Raw genomic sequence first — 22,374 nt, forward strand, 5'->3', positions numbered from 1 at the left:
TTTCTCTTCAATTCAGTAAAAACTGGGATGTCAGCACAGGGTAGAGGGAGGGGACAGTGTCAGAGGCCAACGTCTGCTTCCAAGTGCAGGATAGCTGGGCTAAAGATAAAACGAAGACCCCAGGGAAAAGAGAGCAACTGTAAAGCCTCTTTCTGATGATGGAGATCCCATGTGGTCTACTTGGGCAATATCTGGAAGAAGGACAGAGTTGTGGGCATCAAGATGAAATCAAAGCCTTTATTAAACATTTGTCCTTTAAACAGCCTACATTTCATCCCCCCCCCAACTCAAATTAACCCTTGTTAATTGCTAAGGCTATTTAAATGCCATTTTAGTCTGACAGGAGCTTGATGTACTGAGCCAGTCACAAGCAGCAGAGTAAAAAGCCAAACTCACTGACCCACCCCCCAAGCACACCCACCTCCCCAGGCCTGGTGTGCAGGGCTGTGCAAAGGGCTGGTACCGCCTTGAGCTTCAGCCCAGAACGGATGGGTCAGCTCTGCAGCTGCCCAAGCAGGCTCTGCGGGCAAAGGGCCGGTGGGGAGCTGCCTTCCGTGTGTGCGCTGCCTGTCTGTCTCTAGAGGAGGGGGTGAGAAAGGGAGGCCGTTCTCGGTTGCATGTGGGTCTGATTAAGGCTTTGGCTGTGGTCTGTTTAGATAGTAAAATATTCTCTGGGAACCCTGTCTCCTATGCCCCAGTTAGAATGAACATTTTCAAAAATGAAAACACTGAGAGTTGGTGCAGAGTCGAAAGGCTGGGGCCACACTCAGCTCAGTGGGCCCTGGGGGGTCACGTCAGAATGGTGTCATCAATCTGTTCCTCGCAGTCAGCCTGGCTGGCCAGTTTCTTCAGGGACCTTCGGCAACTCTCATTCAGAAGCTCCAAGCTAGCCACGTCCAGGATCTTGGAGACAGACTATTAGGATGGAAAGGAGAGGAGACAGATCAGGAAGTTTGGACTCAAATGCAGAGCAGCTAAAATTTCACAAACCTTAACAATGGAGCCCTTGGGTATGGGCAACAGGAAAAGACCAGAGAACCCAGCAGCTCTGGATGTGGCCAAAAATCAAAGGGCCTGCCCCATTTTCCACTCAGCTCACTATCACCAGCCCCACAATCAGCATGAGCGATTGCAAAGATGAAGGAGGAATAGGAGTGTTCAGGGCCTGGTGGGGACTGCAGGGCACATAAAATGCCCGCAACCTGAACCCGAGGGGAGACTCTTCCCAGGCCCTGCCTGAACCACCCTCGACAACAATGAGCAAAGCACAGTGTGTGTGTGTCTGTGTTTGGGGGAGGACCTCCGAAGTCCCTAACAGGGAAGAGAAGTGGAAAGCCGCGCAAACCCCCCCTCCTCACCTGTAGCACCTCGTCGCCCTCTCTCATCTTGAGGAGGTTGACAATGGCCTGATCGCTGTAGGCCCTCACGCTGGTGTTCTTGTCCTTAGTGTTATCTAAAAGGGCCTTCAGAATAGGTTTGATGACTTGAGGATCCATTGACGGCAGGTGGTCTTTATTGGCCCACCAGATCATCTTCTCAGCTACCAGCTTGATGTCACTGGATGGATTCTGCAGACACTGTTGAGCGGGCAGGAGAAGGGATAACACAAAGAACCGCAGTAAACGTGGGCAGGGCCGGGGGTCTGGCCTCCATCTCCCACACACCCAACTTAACAACACTTGCCAAGCCCTTCTCAGACCCGGTTTGCTCCCCTCCCCATTCTGTCAGAACGCTGGCACCTCCGGGAAACGGCGGCCTCATGAGACTGTCCATAGACATGTTTCCAATCTCACAGGGTCCCCCTCCATGGGCCAGGACAAGGTCTCTACTGATGCCCTGATGAGCGGGAGGAGTGGGGACCCAAGGTGTGGCTGATGCTGCAAAGGTGGGGGAGGGAGGGGAAAGGGAGAGTGGCCCCAAAGTCACTGAGAAGCCCACAAGCTCAGCCCTGACTCCCACTCACCTTAATGAAGAGGCTGCTGAGCTTGCCTGGCAGGGTCCCCCCTTCCGTTTCAATGTGATACTTCATCAGAAAGCCCATGCCCCTGATGCCACTCACTGCAATAGGGATCTGCAGGGACACAGAGGACAAAGGGCAGAGAATGGGCTTCTCTGGGCCAAGGCTCCTTGCTACCACCACCGCTCGTCCTGACTGAGTGCTTCCCCTTTGCTGTAAATGCCGTCCCAGTCCGGAAAGGGCATTGCTATCAACAGTGCCGAAGAGCTGTCGAAGCCGCCCTGTCCTGGGTGCCCAGGACATCATGGCTGATGTCCCAAGGCTGGAGCCTGGGAGCCCTCCCTTTACAGATGGGGAAACTAAATCCCAGTGAAGTAACAGGAAGTGTCCAGGGGGGTGTCCATTCCACCTCTGACACTCATTAGCCACTGGCCCAGACATCATTTCCCCAGCTGTCAGGTTCCTCATCTATAAAATGGGGATAACAGTTCCTATGGTCCCCACCTTGAAAGACTGTCATAAGAATCACAGCATGACATAAACGTCAGCTATAATTTTGCCCCCAAGGTCCCCGAGTGACTTGGGGGCTGTGCAGAGACTTACGCTGCCAGAAGACTCTGGGACCAGTTTTCTTCTTCTTCTTCTTCTTCTTCTTTTTTTTTTTTTTTTGGCTAGGCAATGGGGTTAAGTGACTTGCCCAGGGTCACACAGCTAGTAAGTGTCAAGTGTCTGAGGCTGGATTTGAACTCAGGTCCTCTTGACTCCAGGGCCAGTGCTCTGTCCACTGAGCCACCTAGCTGCCCCCCTGGGACCAGTCTTCTTCCCCCCCACCCTATGGAGAGCTCCAGCTCCCCAGCACCTTCAGGCCCCAAGGCTTTATCTTACCCTGTCTGCTGAGGCATTGCTCAGAATCATCTCCTCGACATCAGGGCCATATCTGGCCTCACACAGTCGGCCCGGAGTCACGTTCACAGCCACAGAAAGCGCCAGGCTTCGCCCGTGCCGCACCATCCAGTCGATCCCAGACACATCCGCTGAAGGGGACAAGACAACCCAAGTCAGCTGTTGGGGAAGGGCCCCAAGATGCTGCCATTCTGTTTTGGTTTTTGTTTGTTTGTTTGTTTGTTTGTTTTTTTAAGGCAATTGGGGTTAAGTGACTTGCCCAGGGTCACACAGCTAATACGTGTCAAGTGTTTGATCTGAGGTCGCATTTGAACTCAGGTCCTCCTGACTTCAGGGCTGGTGCTCTATCCACTGCGCCACCCAGCTGCCCCAGATGCTACCATTCTGGAGATGCTCCCAGGTGAGTGTCCTGGGCTGGCCAGGCATGTCTCAGAGCAGCTCAGGGCTGCAACTCCCTTCTCCCTTGTACAGCCAGAGCCCTAAGGGGAGCTCAGCCCTGTTCCCAAGGAATGCTGGTGAGGAGGGTGAGTCTGGGAAGAGGCCACATTGGCAGCCCCAGGCCCACTGTTTAGTGCTCAGACTTACCCAGCAGGTGCTGCTGAAGCACAGCATCCAGCTCATCCTCTGTTAGAAAGGCACACAGCTCCCCCAGGCAGCCAGCTGAGGCCATCCTGGTGGCATCCTATGGGATGGAGAGAGGATGACAGACCAAGTAAGGGCAGGCCAGACAGCATTAAGTCAGGCACTGCTCCAGTCCTCCACTCCCTCGCCACATCTGTGTACCTGACACCAGGCAGAATCAGAGGCTGAGCTATTAACTTCCAGACAGGAACGGAGGTACAACATTACACCCTCCACACTTTACTTAATTAGAGAGACTTTAGTTGTGGGGGCAGGTGGTTGGGGGGTTGGGGATCATCTTTATAATAGCAAAGAACGCCTTTACTGATAGAGCTGGAGTCTCTAAGCATGACATTTATCATCTCCATTACCTAACAAGCCTATAGGGCAGGGAAGGGGCAGAAGATGTGCCCAATTTACAGATAAGAAAAGTAACAAAGCAGTCAGTGACCTGCCCAAGACCGCCAGGACACCCCACCCCCACTTCCTGCCTGTCCTCTCAGGCAATACAAAACTGCCACGAGCCAGAGGCAAGGGGGGCCACCAGGGAGCTGAGGGCAGACCTTCACCGCCCACCAGTCAAAGCAGATCAAGATAAACACAATCATTCCTGCAATGTGCCCTGCACCCAAATGAGCCAGATAAATGCCAGGCTACTTGCTGCCTTGCCGTGAGCACCCAAAGTGGGGCCTTGTACTGGTCAGCTCCCATCACGTGGAGAGAATGACTAATTAAGCCACGAGCTTTATTTGGAGGGAGGATGAACGAGAATGGGCTGAGACAGCTGAGCAGAAGCTGCGGAATAAGTCTGATAGAACAGAGCCAAAATGAGACCGCTGACCTGTGAACAGAGCCACAGACGAGCCAGGCTACAAGAGGGCCTAGCACAAGGCTGCCCTGCGTGCAGCAGGCACTTAATCAGTGCTGGCGGAATTACAATGCACTCAGTGGAGCTGCACGTTTTGATTAGTTTGCATCTTTTGCTTTAACCCCTCACTCACTCAGTAACACAATTAATTGATATCCGACTGATGCTCAGTGCCGAGGGAGCCGGCCTCTGGAGCCAACAGCCCCATTGGCAGGGCACCATCTCTGCTCCTGGGGCAGGCAAGGGAAGGGGGGAGGGGACGCCAAACTGCCATGTCAGGTGTGTGGCGCTTTACCAAGAATCCTTCATTCCTTCAATAAACACTAGCATCTACAGTGTCCAGAGCACTGCTGGGGGAGATGCACAGGTGAGAGAAGACACAGTCCCTGCCCTCATGCAGCTTAGAGTCTAGCAGGAGAAGAAGGCACCAACACAGATGACATTGCACCTCAACCTTGGACAGTTACAAAACAAAAGTGGTATGGGAAGGATGCAGAGAGCAGTCATCATCAAGCATGAATCTCTCAAAAACCGCCCAAGTGAAAACGAGCAGCATCTGGGATCCAAGCTGGGTCTGGAAATGCCCACCCATTCCTGACTTCCACTAATCCAAACAGCTTCCATGGTCCACTTCCCAGGGTGAGGGATGGTTGCCCCGCCTCTGAGAGCCGCCCCGCCCTGCCGACCCAAACCTGAGGCTCCCTGCTTCCCGTACCAGACAGACACCTGTGTCTGTGCCATCCCACACGTAAGGACAGGGTATGGCCCTAAGAGACACTTCGTTTGGGGAAAAGCGTCTGGGAAACAAAACAGGATTTCTGAGGCTGTAATAAATGCTAATTAAGCAATTGCAACCCCTGATGTGCCCAAGTGTTCCCAGACATCCGCAGGAACAGGTAAACATTATCACCAAGCAAAGGTGCCATCTTTGGACAGTCTCCCCATCCTGTTCACACGCACTGCAGCTGATGGACGGCGTATGTGCATGTGTGAGAAGGAGAGAGAAAGAATGAGCAGAGCGGAGGGTGGGAAGAGATAATCTTACAGAGGAAGCCAGCCCTTTCAAGTGCCCAGCACAGTGCTGCTCCAGATTCCTCTGACCCAAGTGGAATAACTTCCATTCCCCAATGATACTCACTGAAAGAATGGAAAAGAAGACAAAAGAAAAGAATAGATTCCCTCCAGAAGCCGAATGTTGGGCACTAGAGTGGCCAGGAGCGCTGGGGGTGCAGCAGTACCTCGTCATGTCCCAGCGTGCCAAGCAGGACGGTGGTGATGCTCTTCCGAATGGCTGTGTCCACTCTGCCCCCTGCTCCGCGGGTCACAGACCTCAGGGCCTGCAGCATGGCGTCCCTACAAAACCACGCGTCCCATTTTTAAGCCCAGTCTTCCTCGTCTGTGATTCTCCCTGCTCAGCTGCACATATCTCAGCCCCAGGCCGAGCCACAAATTGGTGGCCTTCCCACGGCTGTCGCTTTAGGCAACAAAGAAGCCCACTGGGGGACTTCTGTCTGGACACACTTTGTGGCCGCCATGTTAAACGCTGACATACCAGACGCCCAACCCCTCCGGAAAAACCGATCCCGAGAAGGGAGGTTTCGTATAGCCTTTGAAACGGCCTCCCGCTCAAGGAGGCTGGCTATGCTAGGCATGAGTCACTAGAACCACTCATTTCATTACTTCTGTGACCCCCATGGAGAAAAGCGAGCGCTAACAAACAAAGTGGGTTGGTCAACTAGGTGGGTTTAACTTTGGCACTTAGAGAAAGCTAACGGCATTCATGGCAAATGAAGAAAAGGACATTAAGATGTTTGCCCTGCTCAGGTCTCTCATCGCAGGAACGGCCCGTTCTCCCTTCCCTCACAGCCACCGCGGCCATCGTGCCAGGCACCGACCCTGACTGTGCTGCGGAGGGGGTCAGCTCTGGCCTGGTCTCACGTCTGCTTCTCTCCCATCTCACCTGATACCCGAGTCCTCAGTGGCGCGGATTCCATTCAGCAGCTCTGTGAACAGGGGGTCCACCTTGATGTGGATGGTAATGAGCCTGCCCAAGGCATCAGCAGCTTTCAGGCGCACAGCTCGGTTGGAGTCCTGGAGCGCTTTGGTGAAGGTCGTCTGCAGCTGAGGCAGGAAGGGCTTCAGGGCGATCCCAACCTAGAGAGGACGCCTAAGACTTACTGCTGGGCTCTGGCTGCGCCCAGGGACAGGCTACAAAAGGAAATGGGGAAAGGCCAAAAGCAGCACACGAGGCAAGGGGCTCTTGTTCACCCAGCACTTGGTTGTGTATTCCCCAACCCCTCCAGAATAAAAAAAGTCTATGTATTCATAAAGGTGAGCACATTGAGAAATATTAAGTGTGCACAATGTCCAACAGCTGGCTTGTCCCTAAACCATGTTTTATCCCCTCTGCCTGCAGGTGGTGAAGGACTTGTCCCAACATTCTCATGGGACCCCTCTTTCAGGTGTGGGAGGGGCCAAGGGTGAGAGCTCCCATGGAGGAAATACCGTGGTGAGGGGCCTGCCCCCACAGACCTTGGCCAGGAGGAGGCTCAGGGTCTCCAGCAGGGCCACCTTCACATTCCAGCTGAAGCGGTCTCCCAGGATGCGAATCAGAGGGCCGGTGATGCTGACCACAGAGGGCTTCAGGGCATCAGCAGAGGTCAATCTGATCACCAAGCCCAAAGCTCTGGCCGCTTCTTCTTTCTGTTCTGGGTTGCCAGTCAGGACTCCCTCCCGTAGCACAGGGAGTATTGAGGTCACTCCCTAACAACAGGAGGATGCCTGAGTCAGAGGGACTTAGAATCCAACCCACCCACCAGCAGGTCCCAGAGGTTACTGTGACAAGATGATCTGAGCGCTGCCTGGGGACACCCACCGTGGACAAAGCGACAGGTACAACTAAGAGACGGCACGGCTCAGTCTCCTTGGCAGGACCACCATCCTCCGTGCGTGTGGTGGGGAGAAGGGGGCCTGACGAGGCAACCCTCAGACCTACCTGTCCAGCCTTTAGCTCCTCGAGTTCCAATCTCATTTCTCCACGGCTGCTGCAGCCACACGACGACTGGCAGCTCAAACGCAACAGAAGCCACCACTTTCCCCCTAAACCCACCTTCCCTCTGCCTAGGAACATCACTCCCTTTCTTCTAGTCACCCGAGCCTGCTCCGGACCCCTAAGTCTCACCACCCTCACCCCCAACATCAAATCAGCCACCAAGTCTTGTCAATCAGCAGCTAATCTTTATATAGTGCCATCGATGTGCCGGGCACTGCACCAAGCACTCTACAATCACCTCACCTGATCCTTGCAACAAGCCTGGGAGGGAGGTACTATTAGGGTTCCCATTTTACAGATGAGGCAGTCAGAGACTAAGTGATTTGCTCAGGGTCATACAGCTAGTCAGTGTCAGAGGGAGACTGGATTTGAACTCAGGTCTTCCTGACTCCAAGCCTGGTAGTCTATCCACTGTGCCTCCTAACTGCCCCTTGGCATTCTGCTTCCTCAGCATGACTAGCATCCTCCCCCTTCTCTCCATGAGACTGGGTCAACAACCTTCTAACTGCTCCCCACCTCCAATGCCCAGAGGCAATCAGGTAACTCTCCTCTGTCTGGCACCATTGAGCTTTCGCCTTCCTTTCCAGGCTGATTACACGTTGCTACATCTCCCAGACACTGGATTCCAGTCAGAGGATCCTACGTGCCATTCCCAGCCATGACATTTCATCTCCCTCCTCCTGGTCTTTGCACAGGCTGTGCCTCCCATGCCTGACATTTGACTCGCTCTCCCTCCCTCTTAGAACTCCGTGCTCTTCTCTATCCCCCCCAAGCCAGATTCAGCTCAGATGCCCTTCCCCACAAAGACCCTTCTAGCTACCTTCAGTTTTTAGTAGCACCACCCCTGCCTAGATCACTGTGGATTTATTTATCTGTAAATATGCTCTATGACCCCAGAAGAACATAAAGTCCTTGAGGGCAGGGGCCCTCTCCGTTTGTTTTCGTATGTCTAGCCAAAAGGGTCTGCAGTACCGTACAGATCTGAAGTCAAAAGACCTGAGTTCAAGTCCTCACCGTGTCACTTTTGACCCCCAGTCTCCTCCTCTGTAAGATGGTGATAACACCACCAACACTAGCCAATTCACAGTCATTTCATCAGCAGAATCTACTATTTGGAATAATCACTAGAGGAAGCCATGTGTTTACAGAGCCCAGGCCCTCGTTTGGTCTGACCAGGCTGGGCAGACAACAACCAGAGCAGGGTGTGTCCGGGCACCTGACACGGTGGGGTGACCAGCGGCCGGACGGACCCCACGGGTCCTTTACCTTCTTGGGGATGCAGAATCCTGGCACGTGCTCTCCCTTGGTCTCATTCCCCACCAACCGGATGTCTCTGTGCAGGTCCTCAATGAGGGCCAGCTGGCTCCCAGCATCCAGCTTCTAAAGAAATCCAGGGGAAAGCAGAAAGGGACGTCAGAGTGTTAATTATCTCCGAGGCAGAAGTGCGTGAACGTTCTCAAGGCATCAAGCTGCTGATTTAATTTACTTGACGTTCACAGTATCTGGCAATTGACCGACAAGGCTAAATCTAAACGCCCTCTGTGGGCCCGCCGCCGGATGAGAACAGTTGATCCTGTGACTTGGGTGCCAGCAGCCAGCCCACCTTTGTGATGGCATTCAGGGCATCCCAGCTTTCATCCAGGACCACAGCATTGGAGTCATTGAAGAGGCGAATCAGGCCTGAGACGAGACCGCGCAGGTGACCTGTGTAATCAGCCTTCGACTTGGAGCAGTAGATGTTGAGAATGATGGCGGCTGCCTGCCTCATGCCCACCTCTGGGCTGCGGGTGGCCTCCAGCAGGTCCTCGATGATGATCCTGTGGCCGGCATCGTCATCCACTGACAAGATGACCGCCTGACAGTTTGCCATCTCCTAAAGACAGAGAGCGAAGGGCAGTGAACATGCATTCTCTAGACCAAAATGGACCCGCTGCCCTGGCCTCCCCGCCGCCCTGGCCCCTTACCTGCGGCTCCTCACTGGTGCCCAGCTTCTCCTTCAGGGCTGACATGACAGCTGGCAGGATCACCCCAAGGTGACGGGTCAGAGCGTCACCTGCCACAGAGGAAAGGAAGGCCAGCACCCGGGTGTTGATAGGTGGAGATGTCAGCTGGTGGAAAGGAGGGAAAGGAACAACTGCATCACGGAAGGGACCTCCCAGTGCCCGTCCCAGGCCGCCAATGGCAGCCCTGGGAATATTCGTCCCCTCCATGCCTTGAGGAACTGCTCGGAAGAATCCATCCTCCCCCAGAGCCTCCTCATCCCCATGGTGCAATGGCACGACGGGCCTTTCACGGGGAACTTGCCCAAGGGACGTACTTTGGGCACCAAGTAGGGCAGCACCACACGACTCTTGACAGCCATGACTTGCTTCAGACCATCCAAGGCGAATTCTGACAACTCTTCATTATCCTGAAGAAAGAGGCAGGAGACGATCTCCAGGAGCCCAGTCTGTGCTGCGCCACTCCACCCCCTCGGACCCTGACCACTCTCCCTCCTCATCCAGTCCACCTCCCCAGGAAGCAGCATGCATGCATGCATGCGGCACACGCACCCCCGCCCCCCACATACACACCCCAAGCTCATCTGGGCCAGGCCCCTTGACCCACCGAGCCGACTTACGAGTTGCTTCAGCAAGAAGGGCAAGATGTCCTCCAGGGCCTGGTGGCCGATGGTGGAGTGCAGCTGTTCAAAGGTCTTGGCGGCCGCCTCCCGGACCTCCTCCAGGGGGTCACATAGGGCCTTCCTGGCCGTGGGCACCAGGGACTCAGAGAAAAACAGCACCTGCCACAGGGTCAAGCACACAGAAGCTATGTCAGCAGAGACTCTGCAGCCCCAAAGGCCAGGGCAGAGCAGGGACCAGGAGCTGGGGATGGCCCAAAAGGGAGGAAGCAGAAGGGGACAGAGGGTCTGCCCTAAAACCCTACGAATGAAAGTTGTCTTCACCACCAGAGGCAGCGTGCAGTACTGAGAGGAGATGAGACAGGGAGTCAGGGAACTGGGTTCCGATCCAGCCCCTCACATTACAGCTGCTTATCTACAGGCAAGTCACTGAACTCAGAGCCTAAGAGCTCACACGGATTAAGCGCCTACTATACGCCAGGCACTGTACTAAGTATTTGATACATATTATCTCAACTGTTCTTCACTACAACCCTGAAAGGTAGGTGCTACTAAGATCCCTATTTTACACGTGAGGAAAGTGAAGCAAGCCGTGGTGAAGTGACTTGCACAGACCCAATGATAGCTAGGCTGGATGTGAGGCCACATCTGAACTCAGGTCCTCCTGACTCCAGGCCCAGCACTGCGCCTGTGGTGCCCTCTAGTGGCTCGGAACCTGTTTCCTCATCTCCAAAGTGAGGGTTGGTGAGGACCGCCAGATGTGCTCCTCCCCATCACCAGCACCTCCGGAGGGGCGTGGCAGCCGCCTGGTCCAGAATGCCCTCTCCAACAGTTCCGAGAGGGTTTCGCCAGCCTGGAATCCAGGGCCCCAGCCCTTCAAAGGCCTGAAGGCAGTGAGAAGAGTCCCACCTTCTCTCTTCCATGTTCAACATTCCCAGTTCTTTCCACTGATCCCTCCCGTGGCATGTTTCCAAAGCTTTTCCACAGCCTGGCTGCTGTGCTGGATCCATCTTCTGCCTCTTCTGCTGTGCCACACCTCCCACCTCCACCCCTCCCCCAGCTTGGCGACCCCGGGCCTAAGCATACATGCTTTTATTTCCCCTAATCAAGAGGGAATACAGCAGGACCACCAGCTGCCTCTGGGCACGCCATGCCAGACCACACTGGTGACGTACAGCAAGTCCACTAAGGCCCCCAGATCATTTTCAAATAAACTGCTCTCTCGCTTGCTAGGCATGTCTGCAGCTTGTCAGGTGGGAGGGATGCCGGGGGTGCAGCATCTATTCCTGGGCCAATATGTCACTTCATCAGGACCTCCCGGTCTCATTTTTAGATGAGACCTATGCCCAATCAACCTCCCAGTAACGTTTTAAGGATCAAATTACCTTAGAAGAAAAGTCAGAAAGTTCTTTAAATTCCTTGAAAATAATTATTTGGGAAATACCAGCTATCACGAGTGCAGCAAATAAGCCATTCCCACCTGCTCTATGCCCACAATCATTCATGCCAAGTCTAACAAGTACACACACACAACACACACAATAATATATACACAAACCCACAACAGACACATGACACATGGCACATACGTACCCTGTGCCCATTACACACATGCTGTGCACACACAACGCAACGATAATACACACAGCACATCCACAGCAGACATCCCACAAGGAAGCCGCGCTCCAGCCGAGGCAGGCCCGCTGAGTCACACTTTGGCGGGTGGAAGGGCCCGCACTCACCGCGTCCCTGCTGGTGGACTTCATGATCTCACTGAGCCCCACACACACGCCCTGCCTCTCATCGCTCTTCTCAGACCTCAGGCCTTCCTCAAGGATAGGGATGATCTCCGGCAGGATTTTCTCCCCCAGCTTCCGGACGAGATCTCCCAATGTCCGTGCAGCAATCTGTCAGCAGAAATCAGGTACATCTTTCCACAAAGCCCTTACTGAGGCTTCCCAGAACCCTGAGAGGTCAACCTAAGAGAAAATCCAACTAGGAAATCTTATCTATTTCATATATTTGATTTTTCAAACCGTCTCCTACTGCAAAGTCTTCAGGGCACATATAAAATGATAATCAATAATAAAATTCTAAGATCCAAACACACCCAGCCAGACCACAGCAAGAGCCGACATCTATGGATGGACACAAACTTCCACGTGCTGCACGCTCATGAGCCAACTCCCTCTGGTTTTAAAACCAAAGCTTTCTAGGCCTATCAATATTATGCTTTGACTGAAGGGAAGCTGGGCCGAGAATGTTTTAGAGAGAAAAAACCCTCCTGGCCACACTCACGCAGTCCATGGTCCAAACCCAAACATGAATTTCCACTGCCTAGGCATGCAGTTTAGAACCCAGAACTCAGGAGATGGGCATTCTCATCCCAAGTGACCGACACAAGACAGGAGCCCAGAGAGGAGCCCCTTCCAGACCCCCCAAGTGCTGAGTTTCTCTCCCCACAGCCTCTCCTCTCTGTGGGACTGCATGGATCACACCCAGACTCAGACCCAGAGGTCACCTAGTCCAACCAGGCCTGGACAGGCCGTGGACAAGGGGAGGCTCTTACCGTCCGCTTATCCGCACACGTGCTGGCCAGGAAGCCCAGCAGAAGGCCAAAGAGGGTGGGCAGGATCTCCCGAAGGGTGCGGGGGGTGTTGGAGACCACAATCTTCCAGACGTGCAGAGATGCCTGCCGCACGACCAGCTGGGTGTCCGAGCGTCCCATGTACAGCCCTGCCAGCACACGGTTCCGCCGCTCCACTCCCAGGGCACTGATGATCGCCTAAGACCAGCCGAGGAAAGGAGAAGAGAAAACAGGCGTTTGGGAAGTCTCCACGGCCAGAACAAGGCTCCTCACGCCATCTCCATTAGCGACGCAAGAGAACGGACATCAAAGAGTCACCTTGTTGGACTGAGCAGTGCCAAAGTTGTCGTCTTCAGAGGCTGTTTCTGTGGTCATTTTACCCGTGACCCCTGAGATATGGAACAGAAGATCTCCGAGGAGCTGAACGGAGCTGAACCTGTGGAGGGCCAAGAGGAGAATCACACACAAGCGACAAACCAGCTCCACCGTCGGGAAGCAACACCAACAACAGCGGCCACCATCCGCCCAGCAAAGTCCTTTAACTCTCTCCCCCTGGAGCCTCAAGACCACGTGGGCAGGACCACGGTCGGCCCCACCTTACAGCCGACTGGCCAAAAACCACGGACTTATTCAGTGCCTACCACACGCCCGGCACTGTGCGGAGCAGGGAGACGCAAAGACAAAGACACAACAGCCCCTGCCCTGCAGCTCAAATGATCACCAGGATGAGGCTGAGGTTTGGCTGCAAAAGCCACCCTCGGGACATCTGAAGACTTAGGCCCCGGCGTCAGGGAGGGTCATCGACCGCGAGGACGCCGAAGAGCCCCCCGGTTCAATCGCACGGCTCCGCCAGAGACCAGAGAAGTCACCTTATCCTCCAGAGATCATCAAAGAGGCCTTGCTCCAGCTGAGGCAGCAGCAGCGCGATGGCGGTCTCCGCATACATTGAGATGATTCTCTGTCCTGCACGGAGGGCAGTGTCCCGCACAAACTCATTCTCATCAGCAAGAGCCTGCAAAGAAACTGACTGTCAGCTGGGTCTGGGTCTCCCCAGGACGTGACCCCAAAGCCCCGGAACGGTGCCCGGCTCGTGGAGATTTTGGGCCTTGCAAGCCTTGCCCTGCTCCCCTCCCCGGGGCAGGTCCCTACCTTGAGGATGCAGGGAATGATGGGCCCCACATACGGGGTGAATTTGTCCCCGAAAGTGATCGGCAGGTAGTTGAACATCATGATGTAGCCGTCACGGACGTGGGGGGCGATGTCCACTTTGCTGGCGGTGGCCACGATCTCAGGCATCAGCTTCTCCAGCTTCTCTACTCCCAGACCAGCCATGACCTCTGCCAGCCCTGCACGGCGAGCACAAATGTACAGCCTCTCTCCACCCACAGGAAGAATCTGGCTACAAGGAGCCACTCCCCCAAGTGAAAAGTAGTCAAGGGACACGACCAGTTATCAAAAGAATAACAAAACTTTTCGTAACTGCACAAAACACTGTTCTAAATCACTAAAAAATCAGAGAAATGCAAATTCAAACCATTCTGAGGTTTCATTTCACATCCAGCAAATTGGCAAAGAGGACAAAAGACGGGAATAGTCAGTGCTGGAGGGAGCACAGAGAGCAGGCACAAGAACGCACCGATGGGAGAGCAGTGAATTGGCCCAACTGTTCTAGACGGAGATCTGGAATCGGGCTAAGAAAGCCATTAAAATGTCCACGTCCTTTGGCCCATCATTCCCACTGCTAAGCACATCTCCTAAGGAGACCAGAAGCACCCTCTATGTCTCAAGGCTCCATAAATCTTTTCTTTTTTGGGCTAGGCAATGGGGTTAAGTGACGTGCCCAGGGTCACACAGCTAGGAAGTGTCAAGCGTCTGAGGCCTGATTTGAACTTAAGTCCTCCTGACTCCAGGGCCGGTGCTCGGCTCCATAAATCTTAGGGCATCACTGTAAATGGAATACTACTGCACTGAGACGTGATGAGCACAAGAAAACACTGGAACTGAGGCAGGGAAGCAAGCAGGACCAGGAAAACAACAGGCCCCAACACTACAACCATGAGAATGGGGAGAGAATGAAGTGGAACCGTAAGTACTTATAACAACAAGTGTGGCAGAAGGCAGGGAGAAGGGAACATGCCACTCCCCACCCTCATCTTGGCAGAGTTGGGGGCTTTGGGGTGCCTGACTTGTTTCCCCCAAGTTGTTTTTCTGCTGTTTTAAAATTCTTTGTAACAAAGGAGGACTCCCTGGATGAGGGGAGGAGATACGTTTGCAAATGAAGGTGATATATAAAAAACAACAACAGTCCTCCCCCACACACACTGTAGGTTCCTTCCTCTGAGCTCCATCCCCCAGACCCAGACTGCACCCATTCTCATTCCGTGCTCACCTTGTGCAGCGCCGGAGCGGTCCACTGAGCTCTGCTCGTACGTCAGGGTCTCCATCAGCCAGGGCAGCAAGTCCTCGAAGCAGGACTCGCCCATGCCTTTCACCATGGCTCCCAAGGCCTTCGCAGATACTGTCCGAACCTATCCAGGAACCAAGAGGCGCGTTGGGCAAGGCCTGGGAGTCTATTTGAGGGTTGCGCTCTCCGGGCCAGAGCCACAAAAGCAGCTTCTCTTGGGTTTCAACCACAAAACTTGTTCCCTTCAGTTCTAATTAAGTGCCTCCAGGGTGCCAGGAACGGATACCAAGAAACAGCAGCTGCCTTCAAGGCATTTATATTACAGCAAACTTTAGAGAAGTGTCTTTGTTCTGAAACAAACAATCCCAAAGACTTACCTCGGGCACAGGGTCCAAGAGAGAGGCCTTCAGCCCAGGGGTCACACTAGGCAAGTAAGGAGCCAAATCCTACAACACAAGGCAAAGAGAGGAGCTGGGGCAGGCTCTGGCTGCCAAACTTGGGGAGCCCCCTCGGCCTTCCCTACTGCATTACAGTAGGGACAGAAGCGGTGACTTGACCAGAAAAACTCCAGGACCCTCAGAACAGTGGGGTGGGGGAAGTAAAGCAGCCAGAAGCCCTCCTTCCACAATCCAAGCAAGTCTCTTTCCAGAGGTCCTGGGCCTTCTGGCCAAGAAATGTCTTTCCTTCGTGCCAGTCAAAAGAAGTCAAATCCAGCCACTGCTGGCTACCGTATTATCTTCCTGCCCCCTCTCACCGTAAGAGGAACGTGGTGTCAGAGACAGGCTAGAAAGCCTAGTTCAAATCCTCCCTCGGGCACTTCCTGCCTCTGTAACCCCAGGCAGATCACTTAACTTCTCTGGGCCTGAATTTCCTCCTCTCTAAAACCAGGTAGATCTGATGACCTCTGCAGGCCCCTTCGGCTCCAGATCAGGAGCCTATCTGGGATCATTTCCCTGGGACCAAGGAGGAGATAGATCTCTGAGCCTCCCAGGTTGCCTTTCTGCATCGGCATATTCAGCAGCTGCTTTCCCCAAAGCAGAATCTCAGCAGGATGGAGGGAGAGTGAGCAGAGCCATGGGCAGCCTGGGCTATGCCAGGCAGTCAGCACCCATAGCCTGGACAACTGGAAAACACTCTAGTTATACTGGTTCTCAATGGCAGACTATAAGCATATTGATCTGTTCCAAGGAAGTGTTAAAAAACAAACAAACAAACCAAAAAAAGCCGCTCAGGTCATTACAAAAACTCTGCTTTCATTCTCAATCCTGAGCTGGGATAACTTCCAGGTCACGCTGTAAGGTTCCTGATTGCCCCCCTGCTTCCCTTTTCCATTTCCTCCCCTCCTCCTGTCCCCTTCCCAGCAAAGAGATCTGCTTCCTACACCAAAACATCACCAGGGACAGAATCCCAGGAGGGATTCAGGAGGGAGTAGAGCCCAACCCCCCCCCCCCAAATTCCATGTGCTTCGCCCACACCACAGCCCTCCTCACCTTCTGGTCTGTCAGGGAGTACATGTTGCCAATGATCTGGGCAGCCATCTTCCGGGTATCAGTGGATCGGTCCTGAAAGGCCCTTTGGACAATGGGCATGATGAGAGCCAATGAAGGGGCATCAATGAAATGGACAAATTTGGTATCCAGCAGGGTCTGCAGGCACTGCTGAGTCTTCCTAGAGGGATCCGTCAAGGCATCCAAAAGGACTGGAGCAATAGCTGCAAGTTCAGAAACAAGAGAGTGAACCCCTGGTTTGCACGTGCCCACCAAGGGTGAAACACAAGAACATGAGGGGCCTTCACTAAGTACCCAGCTAAAGAAGTCAGCTTGTCAACATTCAGAGCTCTGCTGATGGGGCGGTGGGGACCAAGGTAGAGGTGGCACCTGCTAACTCTATTATACTGAGAGACCGTAACCTCCAGGGGGTCAATTCCAATGGGCAGTGAACGACCGGGGTCTACTCTGCTGAGACTTCTTTGGACAAGCAGCTGTGGCAGAGTAGTCCCTAACAGCCAAATCAGGATTTAAGACAAAACACTGAGAAGCTCTAAGCATCTGAACGCACGGCTGGGACGGCTGTGGGCCAGGGGAATGGGCGAGGCACCTTCTAGAAACAGACGAGGATGCCTCTCATTTTTCATCCTGGTCTTTTTAGCTACAACTCCCCTCGTCCCCACCGCCCCGATAGCAAAGAACAACAGGTGAGCACAACTCCCTCGGCCCAGGGAGCAGCGACTGACTGGCCAGAGAGGCCCGCCCCGGCAGACCTGGCGGGCTCTCCGTCCTCTCCACCAAAAGGAGAGAGATGCTTCTCATCCTCTTCGGGCCGAGACCGGTCCTTGCCATTCTCGGCGTGTGGCTCTGCTTCCGTTATGTTACTGTCACTGTCCCTCTCTATCACTGTCTCGAGGCTCCCAAGTCTCTCTTTCATTGCTTCTTACGGTCATGAGAATCACAGGCCACAGTTTACTCAGCTGTTCCTCAGTTAGTGACACTGCTTTGTTTCTGGGTTTTTGCTCCCTGGTGCCCTTCCTCTGACTCATTACTCCACATTAGGATGTTTGCTGAGGTTTCACTTATTTAAAGTCTGTTTATACCAACTCTAGTTAATCTTTCTGAGGTCTCCATAGAATCTCATGAACAGACTCCAGATGTGGCAATGGGAAGGTAACTTGAAGTCTGTACAAGGAGCGGGCAGGACTAGAGATCTCTAATCTCCCTACTAGCTTAAAGACTTGATGAAACCACAGGAGGACCAGTAGCAGCCAGAAGTAGAGTGAGCGCCCCATCGCCAACTCCTCCAAACATCTAGAAAACACACCTGATCAGAAAATCCAAGAAAAAACATCAGAGCAAGTCATTTTTCCAGCCCAGGTCAGCATAGGGAAATAGTAAGGAGCCTGGGGATGGGGTAAGGCCAGGGGTGTGCTGCCCAGAACCCTCCAGCCCACAGAGATCAGCACTGATCAGACCAAGAAGAGGTCCCAGATCCAGGGAGGACTGAGAAGGGGGCCTGTGCCTAGGGGCAGCATTCCAGGACAAACCCTAGAAGTTCGGAAGCAAGTCCAACTGGATGGCTCAGGCCCCATGGGCAGAGCAAAGTCTCCGTTCCAGCTTCCAGCCCAGCCTGAAGCCTGCAGCAGAATAACCAGGGCAGATCAAAGGAAAGCCTTACAGCTCTGTCATTCTGAACCAGCAGGGCTCTCCAACTGGTTGAGAGTAGCTGAATTCATCAGCAGTCTAACAGATCTGCAAAGAGGGCAAGCCCACAGGCGGGTTGCTTAGACCCACCTTGCAGAACAAACCAGGACAGCAGCAATCACACTTTGTCCCAAATCAGACCACTTTGTGGGCACCAAAAGCTTGCAGGTCCCAGCCTAAGCTGACCTTGAGATCTTGGATTAACATAATACTCAACACTCTGAGAACAGCTGCAAGGAAAAGAAGTGCAAAAAGGCTGACCCTAACATAGGGTCTGAAGTTAGAAAGTAGGCAGGAAGAATGAGCCAACATAACAAAAAAAATCCCATTATAAAAAGTTATTATGGTGATAGGGACATTCAGTAGAAGAGAATGACTCCAAAACATCATTAAGCAACACCTCAAAAACAAGGTTTGGGCATTATTTCAACTAGGACTTCTGGAAGAAGCGAAGCAAGAACTTTTTAAAAGGAAGTGAAAATTATTTTTACAAGTGAAATGAGAGTACTAGAAGAAAGAAGGGAAAACAAGAGCTGTGGAAGAAAGAATTGGAAAAGAAACGCACAATTTGGCATACGAGATACAAAACCTTGCCCAGGTAACAAATGCCCTGATAATTAGAATGGGCCCATTTAAAATTGAATAAAGGAGGGGAAGAAAAAAGTAAAAGAAAACCTAGATTTGAGTCCCTGAAAAACGAAAATGAAAATAAATTGCTAAGAGAAAGAATCAAGACACCATAAAATCAGAGAATCTCGTATTTGGAAGGGACCACAGAAGACATCTAGCTCTCGAAACCTTCAACGTCCTAAATATTGGCCTGTTTTCTGATACTTGACTTAAGTACAAGAACTTTTAGCATCCTCAAAGAAATAATCACTCAAAGATTAGCCGTTGTTAATGGACCCACGGCCATCTTAACAATCAATGGTGTCCTCTAAACTCAGTATTCCTATTCTCCAGTTCATTTTTCCCCAGGATCAAGAATTCATTGTTTCCTAATCTCTGCCTGTCAAAAGTCTCTTCTACTAAGGCTAAGCTCAGATGCCAGACACTTCCATGAAAACGTCACCAATTTTCAACCTAATTCTACCATCACCACCCCTTCTCAGGAGCCAATAATCTCTTTCTCCTCAAATTTTCCTGGAGCATTTTCCTCATCTGGATCTCTCCTTGGTCCCTATCTCATTCTACTTCATGTTACACTTATCTGTATCCATGCTGCATCTACTGTCCCATTTCCCACCCCACCCCCTCCCCATTCTGGTTTCCCCCCAGATATCTTCTAAGTTCCATGACTAGACTGTATCCCAAGGCACCAGCCCAGTGCTTGTTCAGGAGACACTTGATAAACATTTTGTGAACTGAATACTATCCAACCTCAATGATATGATGATCTATACACATCTTATTCCACATACCTAGCTCCCACTCCTATTAGACTGTACTTTCTTTGGGGTGAGGGGCTAGACACTGTTGCCCATCTTTGTATCCCCAGCACCAGGAGAAGCTAGCACATGGCAGGCACTCAATAGATATTTTGAACTTAACTGACTTAAAATTTTAAATTTTTTTATAAGTTAAATTTTATTTTACTTTTTTCAAAGAATGATTTTTTTTCTTTCCTTCCCACCCTGTCCTCCCTTGCCCATTTGAGAAAATTAAAAGCTGAGCTGGATCACAACCCTACAACAACTGGGGAAAACACGATGTGCACCCACACACAAATGCCCCTGACCTTGCACCAAGGCCAGCCTTAACGAAATGATGGTTTGGCTTCAGTGCTTGCAAGCCCCCTTTCCTCCTTCAGTATCATCCCAACAGGCCCTCAGTGATCTTGGAATGTCTTCCTCACTTCCCCCACGAAGAGGCTGCACGTAGGTAATGGAATAAGCTACAGATATAAGGAGTGAGAAGACCTGGCCAGAAACAGAACGCTGCCACCTGACACAAACCTCTTCTGGATCTCAGTTTTCTCATCTGAAATGGGACTCATGATATACTACCTATCTCCCAGGGTTGTTGTGAGGGAAAAGCTTTGAGGTCCAGGATAAATCAAGCTATTAGTATTACAGACAGTTTTTCCAAATATTTTTCATTCATGTGCCTAGCCTCCAAATCTGATCCTGTCCCAAACAAATACTAGGCTTCTTTAGATATGACTTGGAACAGGGAGGTGGGAAAGGATTCAGCCAAGTCTATAAAGTAATGATGCCCCAAATGCCTTCAAATTCAAGTTTAATCTAAACCAAAGTAATTCCCTATGCCCTTCCCTTGACCAAGAAAAAGAACTACGGATCAGTATCATGTGTTGTACTTGGTGAAGGGGATGAAAACCAGTTTCTCTCAGGAGAGCAAAGCATCCCCCTTCTTACAACCATGAAATAATAAAGATTTACAGACAACAACTCCCTCTAAAGATGACTGCAAATAAAAACACGAACCACATTAAAACAGGTGAAAAAAGACTTTGCAAAACCAACGTAAAATAAGCCCCCCACAATGCCTTCCAACACGGTCACTGACAAAAGTCCATTTTCACACAACAGCCCGACAACCCTTCCTCGTGACGTACCACCCCGTGGCTGCTGGCACGACGGGTCTGTCTATGTGCCCCATAAAAGAGCGACATCCCTTCTACCAGACACAGACCAGATCCTTCTGAAGTTCCCAGGCTGAGGCAAAAGCCACTTGCTCTCTCGTCCTAAAACCACCCCCTTCACAGGCCCCCACTGACGGAGGGAGAGCGCTCAGCTCTGTCACCCTTGTCTCCTGTCTGAGGACAAAACAACACCCAGGCTTGTGGCCTACAAACACCTGTTTTCCCCAGAGCTATTAGAATGGAAGGACAAGCTCTCCAGAATCTCCTGTTTGCAATAATCTGTTGAACACGCCCACCACCCAAAACCCAGAGAGGCATTTCCAACCACAGGAAGCCCTGCGGCTCAGCAGGCCGGCATCAAGCTGCTCACGTGGGCTCATCAATGCTTCTGAGCCAGTGTCCCACCTGTGCTAAATCGAAGACCAGGGAGGGCTCTTACCAAGGTCAGATACCAATGGAGAAAATGGCCTTCCCAGTCATTATCTCCAGGATAACAACCACAATGTGACCTAGGATTTTTAATGAAGGACACACGCACAGAATGGAGAGGAGCAGGAGAAAAGGTGAGCTGGGGAGGGGGAACTTACCCAGAATCTCCGGATTCCGGATGACAGAGCCAATTTGCCTTAGCGCCTGCTGTCCAGCCTTCTGAACTTTCACGTGGGAATCAGTCAGGACCTCAGTGAGCTTGGGCACAATATTGGGCAGACAAGAAGACAGCTGCTTTGGGGCACAGTAGGCCATGGCCCCAAGCAATTCCACAGACCCTAGGGACAAGCACACAGACTGTCAGCGGGACTCAGGTCCCATGAGCTCCTGAGATGCCGGTGCAAGTGACGGTGAAGCCATGGGAGCACTGAAGCACACCTGCCCTGAATGGGCTCAGGCAGCATTGTGACCCGATGAAAAATGAACAATCACAGAGACAAAGGAACACAGCAGCCAGGCACGTGAGAAACTCAAGGATCCCAGGGACTGGGGCAAGAACTCACTGACAAAAACTGCTGGGAAACCTGGAAAATGGTCTGGCAAAAACTGGGAACAGTCCAGAGAGTTTGGAGAAGAAACCCAAGCTACCAATGGCCTTATAAAAAATGCTCTAAATCACTAACAGAGAATACAAACTGAAACAGGCTCCACCTCGTACCCACTGGACTGGCAACGGTGACAAAAAGGGTAAATGGCAAAAGCTGGAGGGGCTGTTTGAAAACAATTACGTTAACACACTGTTGGCAGAATGGCGAACAGGTCCAACCATTCTGGGAAGCGATGTGCAACTATGTTTAAAAAAAAAACAACCCTATTCGACCATGCACACCCCCTGACTCAGTACAGATCTATCAAGTCTGTGCCCCAAAGAGATAAAAGAGGAAAATGACCTATATGAGGCAGTTAGGTGACACCATAGCGCATAGAGCGCTGGGCCTGGAGTCAGGAAGACCCGAGTTCAAATTTGGCCTCAGACACTTGCTTGCTCCATGACCCTGGGCAAGTCATTTAACTCTGCTTGCCTTAATCCATCAGAGAAGCAAACAGCAAAGCATTCCAGTGTCCTTGCTAAGACAG

The 22,374-nt window shown here is 52.2% G+C and overlaps 1 protein-coding gene across 1 annotated transcript in view; it reads right to left on the reverse strand.

The window, feature by feature from the left end:
- Window positions 1-211: 211 nt before the first annotated feature.
- The window catches only part of GCN1 (GCN1, eIF2 alpha kinase activator homolog), a 60,891-nt gene continuing 38,728 nt past the window's right edge, over window positions 212-22,374 (reverse strand). Inside the window, exons 37-58 of the mRNA XM_027862748.1 lie at window positions 21,396-21,575; window positions 16,503-16,723; window positions 15,390-15,458; window positions 14,998-15,136; window positions 13,758-13,954; window positions 13,478-13,620; window positions 12,927-13,044; window positions 12,591-12,806; window positions 11,764-11,928; window positions 10,022-10,183; window positions 9,719-9,811; window positions 9,366-9,509; window positions 9,005-9,274; window positions 8,668-8,781; window positions 6,882-7,112; window positions 6,310-6,503; window positions 5,588-5,702; window positions 3,446-3,542; window positions 2,843-2,991; window positions 1,964-2,071; window positions 1,359-1,577; window positions 212-915 (exon numbers count right to left, since the gene is read on the reverse strand). Of these exons, the coding sequence (XP_027718549.1) occupies window positions 790-915; window positions 1,359-1,577; window positions 1,964-2,071; window positions 2,843-2,991; window positions 3,446-3,542; window positions 5,588-5,702; window positions 6,310-6,503; window positions 6,882-7,112; window positions 8,668-8,781; window positions 9,005-9,274; window positions 9,366-9,509; window positions 9,719-9,811; window positions 10,022-10,183; window positions 11,764-11,928; window positions 12,591-12,806; window positions 12,927-13,044; window positions 13,478-13,620; window positions 13,758-13,954; window positions 14,998-15,136; window positions 15,390-15,458; window positions 16,503-16,723; window positions 21,396-21,575 (3,470 nt within the window). The 3' untranslated portion in view covers window positions 212-789. The remainder of the gene's footprint in view (window positions 916-1,358; window positions 1,578-1,963; window positions 2,072-2,842; window positions 2,992-3,445; window positions 3,543-5,587; window positions 5,703-6,309; window positions 6,504-6,881; window positions 7,113-8,667; window positions 8,782-9,004; window positions 9,275-9,365; window positions 9,510-9,718; window positions 9,812-10,021; window positions 10,184-11,763; window positions 11,929-12,590; window positions 12,807-12,926; window positions 13,045-13,477; window positions 13,621-13,757; window positions 13,955-14,997; window positions 15,137-15,389; window positions 15,459-16,502; window positions 16,724-21,395; window positions 21,576-22,374) is intronic.

Source organism: Vombatus ursinus, unplaced genomic scaffold, assembly GCF_900497805.2.
Source record: "Vombatus ursinus unplaced genomic scaffold, bare-nosed wombat genome assembly UNPS02001287.1, whole genome shotgun sequence".
NCBI lineage: Eukaryota > Metazoa > Chordata > Mammalia > Diprotodontia > Vombatidae > Vombatus > Vombatus ursinus.